Source organism: Ammodytes marinus, assembly GCF_949987685.1.
Source record: "Ammodytes marinus genome assembly, chromosome: 18".
NCBI classification, from domain to species: domain Eukaryota; kingdom Metazoa; phylum Chordata; class Actinopteri; order Uranoscopiformes; family Ammodytidae; genus Ammodytes; species Ammodytes marinus.
Window position 1 is genome coordinate 15953022 of NC_137222.1, and position 20535 is coordinate 15973556.

At 39.3% G+C, this 20535-nt stretch overlaps 1 protein-coding gene across 1 annotated transcript in view; it reads left to right on the plus strand.

Moving 5' to 3' along the window:
- The window catches only part of LOC307265218 (poly [ADP-ribose] polymerase tankyrase-1-like), a 78075-nt gene extending 63368 nt beyond the window's left edge, over positions 1 to 14707 (plus strand). The window contains exons 18-29 of the mRNA XM_080046850.1: positions 543 to 652; positions 1390 to 1578; positions 2061 to 2141; positions 2273 to 2459; positions 2583 to 2662; positions 4002 to 4122; positions 4584 to 4681; positions 7283 to 7357; positions 7533 to 7638; positions 9103 to 9289; positions 10441 to 10597; positions 10970 to 14707. Coding sequence (XP_079902976.1) covers positions 543 to 652; positions 1390 to 1578; positions 2061 to 2141; positions 2273 to 2459; positions 2583 to 2662; positions 4002 to 4122; positions 4584 to 4681; positions 7283 to 7357; positions 7533 to 7638; positions 9103 to 9289; positions 10441 to 10597; positions 10970 to 11056 — 1478 coding nt within the window. The 3' untranslated portion in view covers positions 11057 to 14707. The remainder of the gene's footprint in view (positions 1 to 542; positions 653 to 1389; positions 1579 to 2060; positions 2142 to 2272; positions 2460 to 2582; positions 2663 to 4001; positions 4123 to 4583; positions 4682 to 7282; positions 7358 to 7532; positions 7639 to 9102; positions 9290 to 10440; positions 10598 to 10969) is intronic.
- The last annotated feature ends 5828 nt before the right edge of the window (positions 14708 to 20535 follow it).

Consider the following 20535-nt stretch of genomic DNA (forward strand, 5'->3'; position numbering starts at 1 on the left):
TTTGCTCATGAAAAAGTTTCTTCTCACTTATCGCTTGAGGTTAAGGTTAAGCATTCAAATCTCCAAAAAAGTGCCTTCCTGTTCCTGTATTAAACGTGGTCATGATTTGGGACTTGGGTCAGGGCCATCAGGGTTAAAGTGAATGCCTCTCAAACCGCCGCAGAGCTCTTTCTTCTTGCTTGGAAACTGACTTGCCTTTGTCTTCTTTGCATTTTTAGACTCTTGATTTTATAGAGAATGTCATGACCTGATTAGTTTTCTTTTGATGACGAAGTGTGTCTTGATTAGAGGCTTTTGATGTAAAGAAACTGCTGAAAAGCCACTTATAATGTCTGAATTTTTTCATAGAGCTGAGTACTTACACACACACACACACGCACGCACCCTCTGCCTTGATATACTGTACTTACTTGTAAAAGGAAAATATGATTACACGGTGTCAAACTGCAGCTGATGTAGGCTGACACTTCTGTAGTTCCTCCTTTCTTGTTACCTGACCATATTGTGTTGTGTCCCCTCTATTTCTCGCTGATCCTCTCTAGCCGGCTACAACAACCTGGAGGTAGCAGAGTATCTGTTAGAACATGGAGCTGATGTGAACGCACAGGACAAAGGAGGGCTGATACCTTTACACAATGCTGCTTCCTACGGGGTAAGACACAAACACAAGCTGACCTGAGTCCAGTTCACTAGTTCTGTTCAGAGATGCCACATGATATCTTTTTATATCTATTTTAGGATCCAATAAAGTTGTGAACTCTTCCACTAACTGTTGAGGCAATTAGCCAACTAAGCTAATACTTGATGATGGTGGTAGTGGGCAGTTTTTACAATGTGGTATTTATACGACAGAACCAGAATTTGTGATATTTGACATTGTGTTTTGGGACAGTAAGAACATTACTTGTTTCCAACCCATTGCATTTATTATTACTTTAATTATGACACTAAAGTTCTCTGAACAAGTGTGTGTTTGCTGTTTTCATTCATGTGGAGTCTTAAGGCTTGATAGTATTCTGCTACTGTGTGAAACACATGTTTGGATGAAAACTTGATGAGCCCTGCATTTTGGAGACACACTTTGGCATCCCCCAACAGTGCTCGGGAACAAACTAAGTTGCATTTAACGCAAGACGAGAGCTGGAGACAGACGATTAGGGAAAATAGTGCGGAAAGAAGGGAAAACAAGAACCATGATGGAATAATTCACTCAATTTCTGTTCCAGAAATTGCCACATAATACATTTTCTCTGATCACGATTTGTACAGCACTCTTACACCAGACTTCACACATTAGCTCTTGCTAATTTATTTTATCGCCGTCATGTCTCCCCTCTAATTAAATTCTCTCGTCTCTGCCTTCCTTTTTTACATTTCTCCTCTTTCTAGCATGTGGACATAGCTGCGCTGCTGATCAAGTACAGCACTTGCGTCAATGCCACAGACAAGTGGGCCTTCACGCCCCTGCATGAAGCAGCCCAGAAGGGGCGGACTCAGCTCTGCGCTCTGCTGTTGGCCCATGGAGCCGATCCCACCATGAAGAACCAGGAAGTACAGACGCCGCTGGACTTGGCAACGGTACAGACATTTCAGTATTCGTCATAATTTCTGCACATTGGGAGCCTCATACTGTACATGTTGTGGGTCACTATTTGTCATTATTGTTAGCTTCAACGGACGTTTGGCTGGTTATGGTTAACTATTGAGACAGGGGACCACCGAGAGAAGTTTTGCAGAAATTAAGATGGGAGAACAGATAACTTCCAACTCCTTGCAACATAATAATGAGGCTTCTTAACGAGCATCCTAATAGGGTTTCTTGTTCGAGTGGAGGAACTATAGTCTGATAGAGCAACAGGTCAATTATTCCAAAGATAACAGAATACAAGACCAAATAGAATGCAAAAAAAAAGACCAGGTCCGACCAGTGGCTTATGGTGGCTAGTGTTGGCAAACTTAAGATAGATATTGCTGTAAAACACATAATTGTGTCTGTTTACAAAGCAAGACAGATATCAAGCAAATCATACATAAGCAATAATCTGTTTTGTCTGTTGCAGGCTGATGACATCAGAGCATTGTTGATTGACGCCATGCCGCCAGATGCCCTGCCAAGTTGTCTTAAACCCCAGGCCACTGTGGTGAGTGCCCACACACTTACATACAATTATTGACTGAAGGCTTTCAGCCGAAACATAATTCTTTGATGTTTGCGGCAGGAAGAAACAAGGCTAAATTGGGTTTGAGTGTGACTTAATGTATTTTTTCTCAGGTGAGTGCCAGTGTGGTGAGTACAGGTGCGGTAGGGGGCGTGGTCATCTCTCCCTCTCCGTCCCCGTCCTGCCTGTCTGCAGCCAGCAGCATAGACAACCTGACCACACCCCTATGTGACCTCACTGTGGGCGGCGCCACAGGGCCAGCAGACGGAGCATCTGGTTCTGACAGGAAGGAAGGAGAAAGTGGGTACCAACACACACGTTATACCCTAAACATGGGGGCTTATAGTGTTTACTGCATGGATGCTTTTTGATGTAAAAATACGTAACAGCTGACACAATGCTGACATCATTGTGTCCCTGCAGCTCTGCTCGACATGACCATCAACCAGTTCTTGAAGAGTCTGGGGCTGGAGCATCTACGAGACACCTTCCAGCGGGAACAGGTGCACTTTTACGCTTATTATTATGCTGTTTATTATATTTTTAAAAATGTGTTAAAGCCCAAAGATACAAGGGGTTGGAGAGAGAGGGAAAGACAAGGAAAGAGCTTCAAATTGTGAAAGTAAAATATTTTTTAGTTTATATTTTCTAATGTAAATATCCAACGGTCAAATCATCTTTCTAGGCATGTCGTCAGTGATTCTTTAAATCACAATAAGTGAATATATATATTTTTTTATCACACAGTACTGACAGGTAGCAGATCGGGAGTGTGTTTGTGTGTGTGTTATTTTTAGTCCCCCTTTAGGGAAACAAGCTGTCATTAATATTCATTTGAAGAGTCAGATGGAGGTGAGAGTCAGCTGGGTGTTAATGGAAAACCACTTTTCCTTTCTTCGAATAGGGAAGGGAAAAATACATTGGTTCAAGGGATTCTACATTATTAATATCAAACCTTACTTCCACTCATTATGTCAAAATACAGAGAAAACAAGATATTGTATCTATCTGTAATGATTAGACTCATTTGTCTGCTGTGTAGATCCTCCCTCTGTTCCCTCTTTGAAGCCTCACCGCTGACTCATTTGTTGTTGTACAAGAAAATTAGTGGAACGGAAACCTTTAATAACATCAAGGTTATGCAAAAAAAAAAAATCCTTTTCTTACAGTCAAAAAGGAAACATTTTGCAAGATTATAAGAAAATAGATGGTGTTATTATCTGTTGGATCTTCTAGGTGGAAGATATCTGTGATGAATTTAAAAAATGTCAACGGGGCTCATGAGTCACTTTTACTAATTTTAGGTGATTACATCAAATTGGGTTAATATGACAAAAGCTTTGATTCTGTGAGAGAGATCATATAGGCTTCTGAGGGGAGTGGGTAAAGGTGACTGTTGTGAAAAGCTGAGTTAGCTCTGCCTCTGGCATCAATCTCATCTCTGCTCTCTCCAAACTAACTGGAAGACGTCACCCTCAACCAATTTGCATATCAGTGTTTAGATTACTGCCAATCATTCACTGACCTTTTCCCCATGCCACTTCTCTCACGAATATTCTTCAGACCTATCGTCTCTGCGATAGGCTTTAGATAGCTGAAGTCAATACTGATTGTTGTTGACAATTTTGATGATCCATTGTAACATGACCTAGTTGTTGAACTAGATTGCCTTTGTTTTGTTTCTTTAGAGTTTTGCAGCTTAATACAGTAGAAAGGATTTATTTATTTATTTATTCTAAAAGTTATTTCCCCTGCAATTTATATTATCTTGGGAGCAGACAAAACAATGTGCATGACTGACATCATGACTGACATCATGACTTCTCTGTTGTTTGCGGGCAGATTTCGCTGGATGTGTTGGCAGACATGGGTCACGAGGAGCTGAAAGAGATCGGCATCAACGCTTACGGGCACCGACACAAACTCATCAAGGGCATCGAGAGGCTGCTGGGAGGCCAGCAAGGTCAGGAAGCACACACACATAAAGTACACAACAGGGAAATCACCTTACATAACACGCAACGTGTTTGTGTTTAGATCTACGTGGTGAGCTATAAAGCTGGGAAATGGAAGTTAAGCAACGCCTTATATCCGATCAATTAGAAATTAATATTAAATCTTAAAAAGTAGTCAACATGATAGATGTTAGAAGATATTATTGTGACTGGTTTTCTTCCATACTAAGTTTTCTTGATAATGTTAAGTTACATTTCAAACCTTTTTCAGTTTATACACATACTGAAAATGATGATTAAATTCCTGGGTTATGTATGCATTTAATGTTAGTATAGTACAAGTAGCCCTTTAGGCCTTAAACAAAGACATCAAGGCACACACCTTTAAGCCAGATCCCTAAAAGCTCAGCGTTGTCATTAACTGTTTAATTCTTCCGGCCCTAATTCACCTTCAATTGTGTGTTTGCAGGTGCAAACCCATACCTGACATTCCACTGCTCCAGCCAGGGCACCGTGCTGATCGACCTGGCAACGGATGACAAGGAGTTCCAGTCTGTGGAGGAGGAGGTAAACAAATACCCCTTCTCACACATACAGAAGCAATACATACATATGTGTCCTGATTCTATATAGAAGTTTGGTCGATGATAATTTCTCAATGGGGGGGTCATTTTTAATTTGTGCATGTTTGTTGATCATTAGTAATTCCACCTGATACACGGCCGTCTCAACACAATACTTCAACTCTCTGTACAACACACTCATATCAGTGGAACTGCTTCACTGACTATATTTATGTTGTAAAGGAAACAAGTAATTCAAAGAGATTGCAGATATCCGTCTGTGGTTTAAAATTGATGACGGCTGTGAGATGTTCATAGGTAAAAATAACTATCAGGTCATATAGGTGAGGGTGTGCTGAACAAAAAGATACCGAACATTGGCATGATAAACATTTCTTAATATAGTTTAGTAAGGATGAATCAAAAGTAGCCCCGGACCTCAGAGGGTTAAACTGTAATTTTAACTCAAAATGACTGACAAGGTCTCTCTAGACCAGGGGTGTCAAACTCATTTTGGTTCGAGGGCCACATACAGCCTCTCTGATCTCAAGTGGGACGGACCAGTAAAATAATTGCAAAATAACGTACATATGTCAACTCCAAATCTTTAGCTTTGTTTTTCAGTAATATGCTTTATCACTCAGCCTACATTTGTAACCTACATTATCATGGATCACAAGGGATCTCTGTACCCCCCCGGAAATGTCTTAGTAAAGGTTGGTGCTGGCCATGGGAATAGGAGGTGCGGCTCAAAGATGCCAATACGCACTAATGAAATAAACAACTGTTAATTTGAATACAAAAGAGCCGCAGACACGACGCCCTTGCTAGTACATTAGTTGTTCAGCACTAAAAATAAAAATCAATTATTTTATTTTTTATTTTATTTTTACTTTGCCATAAAGCACTGGAGGAAACATTAATAGCGGTGAAGCAAGATTGCCATTTACCATTTCCCACGTTGCTAAAATGTGCTTTTTTTTTTTTTGGCTGCCCCCTAGCGGCTGGAGTGAGCATTGTGGTTATTTCTTTAAAAAATCATAACTCCTCACAGGAATGGGCTAGAGACTTACTTATTTTTTTGAAATGCTCAAACATTTGTGCTCCGGCCCGCGGGCCGTATCTTTGACACCACTGCTCTAGACTGTTTGATATGTGTCGCTGCATACTAGTTTTTTACAGTCATTAGGATTAAATAATATTTTGAAAGACGATAATCACTTTATCCACGTGATGGCAAACCTTCCCCAGGCAGCTCCACTATCTTGCAAATGCAGCTTCTGCACTAGATGACTTTCTGTTTAGGGAGCTCAGTTTTTTTTTTTTTTACTGCTGCTGCTGCAACACCTTTTCTTAATTTCCCAAAGGCATTGTTTAGGTTTCTACAATGATTGAATAAGTTCTACTTCGATGACTATATGGCTATGTAACCTACACACTCATTAGCCAGTTTATTAGGAACATCAAACTAAAACTAAAGCAGCCCAAAACAACAATCTTGCAATATCTCCGACTTTATGAAGGTTGTGATGTTTGTTTTATTCCACCCCATTTATATCAATCAGTGTTGACAACACACCTTGAAAGCAACAGAAACTGAAAAGTATGACATTCATGAAGGCAGGATTAACAGCATGGCTTTTGTATTCTGCACTAGCTTTAGTGAGTCTTTGTCCACAAGTTAGTAATAGCTGAGACACTAAATATCTATCAATATAACATATAACATCAGCCTGTCTAAAGGCCCGGACACACCGGCCCGATAATCGCCGTCGGAGAGTCTGGAGGGGGCGGGGACACGAATCTGTTTGGTGTGTGCCGTGAAATCGGTCGTCGTAGATGTCGTCGGGCAGTCTTTCAGTTGGAGCAATTTGATTTGTGGAGGGTTAGCGAATCAATGAAGCCCGGAAGTGAGGCGGGTAGCACAAACAGCTAACAACAGTTAGCCATTGTTTTAATGTGTTTGTTTGTTTCGTTCAGCGAGTACTCACATGCATCAACCCTTGTTGACTGCTCGACACTCTCTGCTAAAAAATGGTGCTCTTTATGGTCCATAAATATAAATACGTATTTATATCTATGTTTATGGTCTAGAGAGCCGTCCCATCATTTTCGGCTTCCGTATTTTTTCGGACTGCAGTCTAGTTCACTCCTGTGTAATTGTGTACACGTTGCTTGGCAACGCCCTCCTCCCGCCCGTCTATCGCTCTCTCCCTTTTAGCTTATTATATTTTCATTTTTTTCCTTGATGGTTCAGCCCCATCATAAGTCATTTCCACGACAAATAATTGTCTCAAACAAGGCTCCCGCTCCCCTTCCCTCACCTGGAGGGATAGGCTTCTCAAATCGCGTTGCTGCGCTACACTGAAATTTGCGACCAATATTATGTGACCATAGAGCCTGCATGCGCAAACCGAAAATCGGACTGGGTGTGCGACCAGACCAAATGCAGTAATAAAAACTATATAAAAAAGTTTTTCTTTGCACTGATGGTCTCGTTTGCTGTTAAAGGTCATTTATGATTATCAGAGGAAACATGAGGCTGTTTTAAAGATAGTAGTGGCTTTAAGTTTTCTTTGTTAATCAATGTTTACTTCCTCCTCAGCTACAAAGCACCATCAGAGAACACCGTGATGGAGGCAACGCTGGGGGAGTCTTCAGTCGGTACAACATCATTAAGGTGTGTATTTACACACACACACACACACACACACACACACTGTATCTCTTTATGATTAGTAAGGGATATGAATCAATTTAATGAATGTACAAAGTTAGTCTACTTTAAATGTGTTGTCCTGATTGACTTTTTCATACACAGTGACAGACTTTTATCAATTTCAATCCCACTGCAGATTCAGAAGGTGGTGAATAAGAAGCTACGGGAGAGATACGCACACAGACAGAAGGAAATTGCAGACGAGAATCACAACCATCACAATGAGCGAATGCTCTTTCATGGTAAATTGACACATCGTATAGTTCAGTAGGGTGAATTAATTAGTCACATTTTCAAAAGCTGTCGAACTTTTGTTGAAATATTGTGAAGCAACCCGAGATAACCCAAAGTCATCATGTCACATCCGGACTAGCCTCTGATTACTTTCAAAACTCTAAAACAAATCATCATCATCTACAGCACTTGTTATCAATAGTTGAAACTCCCTTTTCACTGTACCAGTTTATGCCACTTGGTTTGGTCTATTTTGTATCCATACAATTGGCCACGGCTTTCTTCTAAAGTAATATAGTTTTGCTCATCCTGCTGTTAGTACAGACATGTCTGAACTAATCTCAGTTGCTTGGATTTGCACCTGTCTATTAAGCGGTTACGTACAATCTACTATGGATTTGGGCTTTATAATCTAAGGGAAAGGCTGGTTTATTGCTTTATTGGATAATCACCTATAATAGTTATGTTATAAAGCTGTAATTTGTTATTAACGATATTGACAAACAAATGGCTGATTTTGAATGAGGATTTGTATTGGAACAGAACCCAAGGTCGAGTTTTACCTCAGCCGTCTATAGTCACTGTCCTACGAGGACTGTTACTTTAATTACATCATAGCCATAAAAACAGCTTGGTTGTGTTGGAAATGTGGTAGGAGAACCAACACATAACCCCAAGGACACGCAAAGACTTCAATAGCATGATGTGGTTGACTGTTGCAGGATGAATATAAATTGAGAAATGTTTTGTTTGCTAGCTTTCACATATTTAACTTGTGACTATTTTTTGCTTGTAAACCTGGCATTGTAAAATGACTTATGTTCAATTTAGTCAAATATTTCTCTTCATTGCCATTAGGTTTTCCCCATAGCTTAATTCACTTCCCTTTTTATTTGAGCGAAGTCAAACAAAGCCAGTTCTACAATCAGTGTGCACTGAGAAAAACTCTGCTTTCTACTGCAGTGTTCTTATCCTTTCAGCATGACTGTAAGCTTTAACAAATGTCATTAATATTCCAAGTCCTGTTTCAACCAGAAGTTTAGTCAGAGCACGGCCCTAAAGACTACAGCAGAGTTCTGTTCTGAAGTCTTCTGGAACCAACAATCAAAGTTTAAAGTCTCTTAGATCATGGCTTTCCCAGAGTACCAAAAACAGTATCTGTCAACCATGTATGCATGCTTCATTAATTTGTTATTCCCTGTCTGGAAAAGAGAGCAGTTTGGGCTGTTTAAAAAAGGCGAGTTAAAATAATTTTAGAAGATGGTGAATGCAGACTTACCATCGGAAACCTGTTTTGAAGATAACTTTCAATTATTCTTAGCTACTTGCATTTTGGAACTTTTCTGGTTGGGGCTCTAGGAAGCATACGCTACTACATGTTTTGAGGCTTAAATAGGAACACAGTCAGAGTCTTAGCATGTGTTTTGCATTATGATGGACTTCATTTGAATGTGTCCTCTTTCTGCTGCCAGGTTCTCCTTTCATAAACGCCATCATCCATAAGGGCTTTGACGAGCGACATGCCTATATCGGCGGCATGTTTGGTGCTGGAATCTATTTTGCTGAGAACTCCTCCAAAAGCAACCAGTATGTGTATGGGATTGGTGGAGGAACAGGATGTCCCGCCCACAAAGACCGCTCCTGCTACGTGTGCCACAGGTGAGGTTTGGCACGTTGGCATGTAACCCCTCATCTCTTTCTATCAACAACTCACTTCTTTCTGCAAAATGAAAGAGCATCTGTCTCAATTCCATACAAAGCACTACTAGTAATTTAAAGCAAGTTTATACATATCAGTCGTTTACACTGCTAAAGAGAAACCAGTTTACTCAAAGGTGTCACTATGTATTAGCCTGGAAATCCAGACCTGTCCGATCCATTGAAGCTCATTAACTATGTTGGAAAATTCTGACTTACCAATTAAATCGTTCTGATATGGGCGGGCCAGAGCCCTATGTATGGTGCTCTGGGGCGGACGTAACCGGATGACGACAGTGCTGTGCATGCGTTGTGCTAGTAAACAACAAAGATTGATGCGGATACGTTGTTTGAGTTTGAAACGGTTTAGCCTCGACACTTAACGATTTGGAAGACGGCACTCAAATCTTTCATTAGCAAGAAAGAAGAATTTCCTGTTGTGCCGACCGACCACGGCGAACGTTTAATTTAATAGTTAGCCCGCTGTTTGCTAAACGAACGGGGCTTAATACGTCACCTTGTTCATTGCTCTGATTGGTCGTAGTGCTATCCAATTGCGTGCAGTGGCATTTGAAATGCACGTGTAGGTGCCTGCCCCTTGAGTTGGGAAGGTCTATTGATCCTGGCCAGACTCTCTATCGTTCTAGATGTGGGTCTGGATTTCCAGACTGAATGTATAACTAATCCACTTGATTTTTAAATGTGCTTCTGATGGACTCTTGTCCCACAATGCATTGCACAAAAGAGCTGGTCAAAAAAGCATATTGCAAATGTTCATATGACAGCTTCAGGAACCGCTTAGAAAACTACAAACAAATATTAATTATTTGCAAGAACATTTGCCTTTTTTTGTCTTACTTGGCAAGTGATTTTCCAAAGCCAGAGTGTTATTGAAATCTATTGGCTTGTATCATTTCCTGTGTGTGTAAAAGACAAAGCATATCGATTTATTTTACATTAATCGTAAAAACAACTAACTGTATTATAACCGTTGGAAAGAATATAATACTGAGAACACGTTTATGACAAACACATTATTTGTGTGGGACATCTGACTGTATATGTCCATTGACGTGGCCTTACTGTTGACAGCTTCCTTCTGTGTGTTTCAGGATGATGCTGTTCTGCAGAGTGACGCTGGGTAAGTCCTTCCTTCAGTTCAGTGCAATGAAAATGGCCCACGCTCCTCCTGGACACCACTCTGTTATAGGACGACCCAGTGTCAATGGACTGGCATATGCCGAGTACGTCATCTACAGAGGGGAGCAGGTTAGTACACATACAAACCTTTTATGACCACACATTGTAAAACACTTTTCTTACATACTTACGTTGAGTTGTGGCAATAAATTGATTTATCATTTTTCCTGTAAACGTGGGATTAATTTGTTAATGCCTCTCACAATTTCACAGAACCAAGGACATCTTAAAATAGCTTACCATCATAATTCCAACGTTATTCAATTTACAAAAAGAATAAACAGTGAAACGTAGCAAAACCTCACAATTAAACCACATTACTTGAAGGATAAATCCCTTATCATTGTTCATTTATTTTCTGATCGGTTGATATATATTTGTATGAGCACTTATTATAACTAGTACATAAAATAAGCCTTATACTTTGTCTTTTGTCCACAGGCTTACCCAGAATACTTGATCACCTACCAGATTGTGAAGCCAGAGAGTGTGGCCACGCCTTCTGCCACACCCGAGCAGAAGTCCTAAAAAAGCAATCACAGCTGGACCAGAAGGCGGTCAGACTGCAAGGACTAGAGCTACCCTCTAAGAGGACTAGAACTGAGTTACAAGGTGTTTCAAACCTCAGACTCAAAATGAAGGTCTCACAAGTTGAACTTGAGCTGGATTAGGTGAAATGTCAACCAGGCAGTAGCCACATGACCCTTCGGGAACGAAACGTGAATGTGGCTAAACAGAAGAACAATAGGAGGAAAAGGTAGCAGTGTCTCTGAGATTTGGGGTGCACTACATGCCCAGTTCAAAGCAGCAAACAGTAAACAGCCATCATATTCTTTAATTACTTGGGTCTAATTTACCTGGAAAAAAATGCAAAAAACCTTTCTGGAAAAGAACCAGTAAGCCATTTTTAAATTTGCAGGCCTCTGGCTTGATCTGATAACAATTAGGGAAGCAATTGGAACAGGACACCATCCAAAGCAAAAGACAAAACCCTGAATGTGCACACCTTTGCTCTGCTCATGTATTCTCCCCTCAGTTTTTAATGTGTTGTGTTGATATCGTCCTCTTTCGGATTTGTGAATCATCGCAGCAACAAAACAACACCCTGGGGCCGATTCCAAAAACAGGGATTGTCGTGCTGAGAGAACATAAATCTGGTGCATTTCATGTTACAGCGTGTCACATTTTCACCAATGAGGCCCATGTAAACAAGACACTGTGTTCTGCTCTGTGTTCTTGCACACTTTGTTTCTGCTGTAAACAAAAGGAAACAATTATGAAACAAGTGTGCGATGGGAATGAAAAAGATTACAGAAGACACCATACCCTGAAGTCATCAAGAAGAAAACAAACGGGAGACCACAATGCACTGCTGCAGACTTTCCACTACAGTCCACACTGGGACCATCTTCTATGTCAAACTAGTTCATGTCAGAGGAGGGCTGCCACCAGCAAGACTTCAAGTACAGTGAAGAAGAACATGAAAAACTCAATAGCTGAATGTGATAAAATGAGATTTCAATCAATCCAACCAGCTCTAAACATGCCACTCCATAAGTGACATTCATTTTAATACGTTTTGTTTTTTTTTGCAAACAAGGTGCTTGGGTTCTATAAAAAAAAAACAGAATTGGGAGGTTTTCCAGTTCTATTTAATGCCTGTGTTTTGGAGTAGGAGCTAAATCTTAAACAACTTCCACTTTGGGTCAAACCGTCAAACATAATGGTTGCTGCTTGTTTTGGCGGAGCTCAGATTAAAATAGTCTAAACGCTGTCTTTTACCAGAACCAGGAGGACAATAGCCCAGATTGTTTCACTGTTATGTACATGCACAAACATACATGCATACACGTTTACTACAGTTCATTTAAATATGCACTTTGCAGAGAAATAGGTTCCATAAATGTCACTAAACTGCACACAGCAAGCTCTGTTTACCAACCTAAGCAGTATGTGGTCGACTCTTGAGTGACACAGAAAGACATAAAATATGACACTATTAAGCTAGCTCCGACTGGACCGAGACCTCACACGCTGTCTTTGTAAAGTTGTGTTAGTTGCTTTGAGAAATTACTTACCAACACAAGACATCATTTAGGGATGAAAAGGATGATAAATCCTGATCTTGTCATTTGAAGCACCCACCTGTGTGTCACTCATGTACACCTAATTCTGGACCATCTTTTTGTTTTGTGTTTTATAAGGTATCTGAGGGACCCACATTTCCCCTGTGTTCTCATGCAGCTGCTGCCTTCTTGGCACTGACCTCTGTACCTTTGACTGTTGATTCCCCCTAGTGGTGCAAATGAGGATTTACTGGCTTAAGTTTAAAAGTTCAAAAGTGATTGCTGTCAGGAAGACATTTATATACAGTACTTACCAAGTACTATTGTTTGTTTTTCAGAGGCATATTCCATGTTTTTTGGTCCAATGTTTGTTTTCATAATTTTGGGTAATGCCTGGTTTACACTCCTCAAACATAAGCTAATGTGAAAAGTCAGCATTTTCAAGGTATCTTCGTGAGCCATATAGCTGGCTTCAAAAAGATTTATATAAATGACTTGAGGCTGAGTGTTGTACATAAAAATTAGCTATCACATCCTTTTGTACTAACCATGTATCATGACACACTAACATGTAAGAAAATCCTCATACAAGATTAGGTAACTCCTCACACTACTTGCCGTACTTGTTTTTTTTCATTACTATACTGACTTATTCATGAATATTATTTTTAGTTACACTGTTCACCACACGGGGCCACACAATAGTTTAGTTTCTTATATGGAGATCACGTCTGGACCAGTCAAGCAGTGCTGATGGTCCTTGAAACTTGAATGGAGATGGAAATGGCCTTAAAAGTTTTTGGAGAATGAATAGATTGCCTTGAAATATATGGAAGCTCAACTATGTTCGGTTCAGGAAGCATCAAAAGAGATAGCTGGTTTGAATCCGCGACAAAGTCAAATCATTTTTGAATGGATTTGACAAAGCTGTTCTGACAATAGATTTTTCTATCCTAACTTTGTTTGCGTTACAGTGTCTGTCAGCAAAACTCGGACTTTAGCTGATTTGCACTTTTAAAAAGGTGAATATGACGTTGGTCTGAGGTCAACTACAAACAATCCCATGTTAAGTGTGCCCTCAGCCTAAAATCTTCATGAGAAACTAAAAACACAATTAACTGGCAGCTTGAAATAGCTAAAGTAAAATGTTTTGTCAGATTATTTTCAATCTGGGAAGTTTTTACGTCAGCATTTTTTCCCTCAGTTTTGCAGCCAACACATTTTATAGCAACAGTTAATTATGATAACAATAAATGATGAATTGAGTAGCAGCAAATTACAAAAATATGTTCATTGTTGGATAAATGTTAACAAAATGAAAATTTAGATTTAAATGATAAAAAGTTAGGGAAAGGGAAAATCATACCATTGCAACACTGGGACACAGTACATGTCAGAAATTATGACTGATTTCACCTGCCTAGATGATATGTCAAATAGGTTTTCCTCGCAGTATCTGTTATCTTAAGATATTCTCCAATCTTAATTTATAAAGTTCCTAATAGATTTATGAACAGGTGAATGTGTAACAAAGAGTGAAGTTGTTTTTACGGGCACCAGGAAAAAGTATGTGTTTTGACTGTACTTTAACACCTTCTGTTGTCCCAGAGGTAGCACTGGGACAAAGGTTTCCAGCCTCTCTGTCGGCTATCTATCTATCTGGTGTATACTAAGCAGGTGGAGTTTATGGCGTTGACTTCATTAAGGTCCGCAGAACTGTTTGATATCAGCACAGAGCCATGGGCTTTGTTTTAAACGAGACTGTAAATAAACTATCTCCAGATGGGCCTTTTAATGGGTCTTTTATGGATGATTGTGTTTATTTTTTTTATTTTTTTTCTCTTTGAAAGACTTTTCAAAGATTTTTTTTATGTGACAACTAATTGAATTGTGTTTTAGATGGTCCTACTTATCTGTCTCGGTGGACAGTCAGCCATCCTGTTGTAACAAGTTTGAAGGGGTTTGTGCGCATGTTCAGTCAATCCATGCCTCATCTTCTACCAAAAGCCACCAATTAAATTAACACATTTCATCATCAGTAATGTTTGACCTCCTGTTGTACAGAGCTGCTGACTGGCTAACACGTGGAACAGAGAACTCTTGTACAGAAGAAAATCCGTAATAAAAAGAACTTAACGTGTATTTTTGTTTTAAAATTGTATTCTTTGTTCATTTTATTGGCATCATTGTGTAGATGGTGCACTGTTTTATTTATGGATTGCTATACACGCAGCCACCAAAATAACCTCATTTGAATCATTACCCCTCTATAACAGTTTAGACTAAAATTAAACATACCGTAACCTTCATGAGGGTAGGATTTATTTATATAGACATAGGGCCAGTTTCACAGACATGGATTACGCCTAGTACGGACTAAATGGAATTTTGAAGGAGATTGTCCATTGAAAGTGCAATTTAGTCCAGAACTAAACAGGCGAAACATGCCCTTAGTGTTCTAACCCTCCGCTACACAGTTATCTTGCCTTTTTTGATTAATGTATTTTTAGGCAGAACCAAATTAATCGGCATCTCTAATAATATAAAAGGGTATTAATGCATAATGTGGCACATTTCGATCTGGCAGACCTTAAGGGTCAATCTCAATATAGCCTAAAAAACTAATTAAGGACATGTATTTTCTCATCTGAGATAAGGGAGGCAGTTAACAATCTTAGAACTCACAATCCATCCTGTTTCTCGCACTGTTAGATTGATTTTCTGTGTTTGTGAGGAGATGGATGTAAAATCGTTTGGCAGCTCAGCCAATCCAAGAACATGCTGCAATTAATCAACTGACTCGCTTATCTGGAAGGTAAATCAAGATGTGAATAAAAAAGCAGAATCATCAATACTCCCACAGATAAAGAGAGCCAATCAACCTGTTTTGTAATACATCGAAATCACAGAAGGATAGTTATACAAAATACATTTGTAGTACCTTTGTTCTGCGGAAACGTGCACACAATTGGAAAATGAAAATAAAATTAATTTGATTACCGGTAAATTATTTCATCTTGCTAATTGGCGTCCCTGGAACAACACTACTGTATATAGAACAAAGCACATTTTAAATGGGTAAACTCAAGCAATGCACACATGTGGCTTTGTTGAATTGAAAAGGTGAAATTTAGCTGATTTTCAACCTTACCTCATCTACCCTAATATTTTTGATGTTACATAATATCACCAGTTGTTTTTTTTTCAATTTTGTCCATTTTGCAGGGGCTGAGCTTCAAAATCTATTGTACTTCCGTCCACTAGTGACGTTTCAGTGATGTCAGTATTGCAGTTTTTCGGTGGGCTTTGGACAGGTCCCCAGCAGACAGGGGCCCAGAAGCAGATATCGTTCACTCCAATACAAGCGGGGAACAGGAATCTGTCTCTGCAAAAAAATTCTGGATATCAATCAAAGGCTCATTATTATCTTTAGGCCATGTACTAATAGAATACAAGATTTATCGTTTTAAAAAGCCACCTCAAGCATTTTATCAGTTGTTTTATAAGCACTTTTTAGCAGGAGGAGGATTGGGCAACTGAAAGGAACTGAACTGAAACAAATGTTGTTTAAGCCCGTCCTCTTGGCAAATATACTAGAATACACATTAGAAAAGCGAATGAAAAATATGAATAGAAATAAAACATTTAAATAAAATTAAAATTACAGGTTAAAAGGGAAACAGAAAAGTCTTCAGATTTAATTTAAAAAGGAGCTGAGAGTTGCTGCAGACCTCAAGTTTTCTGGGAGTTTGTTCCAGATATTTGGTGCATAAAAACTGAAAGCTGCCTCTCCTTGAGATTCATTGTGGGCTAGTAACTTATACTTCCATGGTCGGTAAATAATGCGAAGTGTGCCCGCACAGACCTCTCGCCTACAATGCTCGAGAATGAGAATATTTCTACATCCGGTACGTCATGAAACGTCATGAGGGCTAGGCGGGGCTAGGCTCCCATGATGCTGAAGAAATTATATCCATGATGTGTCCCTGCACCAATGAGCAGATTTCATAGGAATGAATGGACGCCATGTTTTAATCAACTGTCCTTTTTATTTTGTATAAGGATGTTGGATTAAAAAACGGCGCCAATTAATTTCCATGAAAGCTGCCCATTGGCTCAGTTGCATCAAGGATATAATTTTTTCTTCCTTGCCAAAATCGGACCTGCGCAGTGCAACAAGCTCGAGGTGCTTAGCCTACCGGATGTAGAAATATTCTCGTTCTCGAGCCCTGTCTGGTCTGAGCACAATTGCATTGTTTACGGACCATGGAAGTATGAGTTACTTATCCCCTTATGATTCTCAATATGTGATCTTTAAAATACACTCCATTGTTGTAAAGTAATTGGTTAACGAAGATTCCACTGCCCACCCTCCTTCTGCTCTGCAACTACGGGCATCTTTATGTCCCAGCAGTGAAATTTGGGATTTATGTTAAAATTTGTCATATGATGCTTGATCAATGTAAACACATTGTTATTATACACCTTGGCTTAAAGAATTATCACAAAAAAATGTGATTTAATGCAATTTATGAAGCATTTAATAATTTTATGGGTCCAAAAACACCACTTTTGTTCATGTCCCAGAACTGTGTTTTCAATTAAAATATGACATTATTTCAAATGCAATTGTTTAATAAACTTATTACTTTACACCATATTAAAATACCTATTTTTGTTTACTGCTTATTTATATGATTTTTCATCTAAATGTGCCTGTCCCACACATTTGAGTCCTTACACTAAATAAACTACCATAGTGAATTTTTTTTTCAAAGCCAAACAAATCTAGTTTCTTTAGAAACAGAAGTAAAAAGGATTGTTTTCAAAAATGCCAGCCTATATGAACATTATAAGTTATGAAGCATTGTAACATCAGTGTAATAGATCAGGACAATACAACGTGACATTATCATGGACCTATAAAGAAATGGGACATTAAAGATAACGTTACAACATTGTGACAGATATAATGTTACTCACTCCATGGTCATCTCCCTTCGCTCTCCTGCTGGTCTTGGTCTTTTCCATGGTATTTCGGCGGAATTGAAAAAAGTATTCAAGACATGTTTGTCCATGTGGGCACTAAAACTTGGGTGCATTAGTGAGCACATGGTTGACAGGCTGGGCCACCCACACTAGGTGACCCTCAAAATCCAGAATAACAAAGTAAAGATAATCTTTTCTTTGGAAGTATTAATTGTGTGTCCTTACCATACAGTTTAGAAATTGTGTATTTCGGACTACATTTAAAAAATAAGTTAATATTACTGTATTATTCATGTATATTAGTTGCCAAGAGTAGACCTTGATAGCTGCCATGATTCTGCAATATTAGCAAAAATGTCATTTCCGCAACATGTCTTTACCGTAAAGACAAATTAATTTTTTATTATTTTATTTTATCAGTAATTACATCTATGCACAAAGCTTTTTGAAAACTTCAAATGTCTCCATGTTATAGAAATTGAAAAGGGTAAAATATATGAAATGAACATTTTTGTAATGTAAGGACATTGAGAAACATACACATAAGAACAAGTGATGAAAACGATAACAAAATAAACATGTTTCCAGATTAAATTATGACTATATGGAATGCTGTGTACCTGTTTAATATGAATTACTGACCCTGATGGTTAAATTTCAAATTCATAGAAGTTGATTTTTTAAATTTGGGAGAGTCAAAAGTGACCATAGTTGCAGAAACACCCTACAACGCTTGAGGTGGCGTTAAAAAAATATATAGGCCCTATAGGCTAATTTCCATTTTGTAGTAGGCTACATGGTCTAAAGATAGGCCTAATTATGAGCCTTGATCGATATCCCAATTTTTCTTTTCTTTTTTCGGAGACAGGTTCCTCTACCCCGCTTTTAAGTGAACGGTGATAGGCTATGGCTCTGGGCCCAGGACCAGCAAAAACTGCAATACCAGGCTTGGCCACTTTATAGCCTCACCGAGCTCACCACCCTCCCCTCCCTGGAGTAGAGTCTAGCTATTGGCTCCCTGTGAATCCAGGGGGCGGGCCATGGAACTATAAAGAAAGGCGGGCTGTAGATCCATGCTGTAGATGCGGAACCACAACAAATCCTCCTTCCGTGGGAAGTTTACTTATTGCAGTTCCAGCATCGAAAATGGGATCTAACATGGATGACGATACTTTTTTCACGTGGTTGGCTAACTCGGATGGACAGACAGGGTATTTATTTGAGCCAGAGTACACTGACGCAGAAATGCAGCAGAGAGAGGAAGAAGCGGCCGGGCTGAGCGAGGCTCAGGCTGCGTTAACCTTGGAAGACGAAGCTACCGGCGGGGACCCACCAAAAACCGAGCTGCTGAGAGCAAACAGCGACTGGTGGTGCCTTTGTTCAAATTGTTCTCCGCAGCCTAGGGAAACTGATTCCTACTGCTGCCACGAATTTCAGCGTGGAGAATTTTTGTTGGAATTTGTTGCTGATGCCAACCCCGAGGAAAGCCGTGTGTGCATTACAATGCACCCAAGTTTTAGTGCCCACATGGACAAACATGTCTTGAATACTTTTTTCAATTCCGCCGAAATACCATGGAAAAGACCAAGACCAGCAGGAGAGCGAAGGGAGATGACCATGGAGTGAGTAACATTATATCTGTCACAATGTTGTAACGTTATCTTTAATGTCCCATTTCTTTATAGGTCCATGATAATGTCACGTTGTATTGTCCTGATCTATTACACTGATGTTACAATGCTTCATAACTTATAATGTTCATATAGGCTGGCATTTTTGAAAACAATCCTTTTTTTTATTTGACCCAGGAGGTCGAATAACATGGGTTTACAATGTTGTTACTGTTTACATAGCCGTTGAATAACCACTATTTTTCTTTCTTTAGACAATATCGACTGGCCGCGTATCGTCACTTCATGGAGATGGTGCTCAGAGGGAAGAAACTTGGCCCAGGGAACCGCATTGTCCTACCTTCTTGTGTCATGCAGTACATCCAAGCCAAATATCCATCTTCAGATCTTGGCTACAACGCTTATATTGAAGTAGACAGAGCAACGGATGGGATGTGACTATATATTTTGACTAGTGCAGCTAAACATTTTGCACATTTGCACTGCTGCTGCGACACTGATTGAGAGACTATATCTTTTGCAAATATGTTCATACTACAAGTAAAGTATTTTCCTTTAAACTTGATTGTCATTTGTCATGGGTAACAATTTTAATACAAAGGTATTTGATTTCGTTCTACCTGCAGGACTTAGCCTATGACTCCGACTAAATAAAGTGAAATAGTTTCAGAGAATCATAAACACTATTGATCGCTCATATACTAAAAAAGATAGAGAAAGTATAAAATACCAAAGAAGTAGCCTACAACTATGTGATTTATTGTACACAACGGTATACATATGTAAATTACAGTTTAGAATGCTTTGGGTTGGCAGCGGGTCTCTTCATGTGATGATGAGTTCAGAGAGGGACACTGAAGTGGTGCCTGTTGGGAATTTAAACAGTCTTCACAACCCATTGCATGGTCCTTCGACAATACACCGTCTTCTTTTGGACCTCACCTAAAGTTACGATGGTATCCCAGGGCCAGCGATGAAGAGATGACAAGAAAAATTAAAATGTGTCATTTTGAGTAGCGATACATGCACCAGGTTAATGAACAGGTTTTACAAAAAAAAAATACTGTTAACTGACTTGTATAAAACTAGTAGTATACATTGCATTACTTACAATCAAATATGTCTGTCGTGCATCGGGTCCTGTTGACCGTGTTGCAAATATTGATCCGGCTCTGCCTCTGGTTGTTTGTCTTAGAAAACATATTTAAATTAACAGCTAGCCTATGCCAGGGTGTGACTATGCATTTGTAAAGGCAACAAAAGGTTAGGGACATCCATGCTTATCACCTAGTACTCACCATCAGCATATAAGTGTTCATGG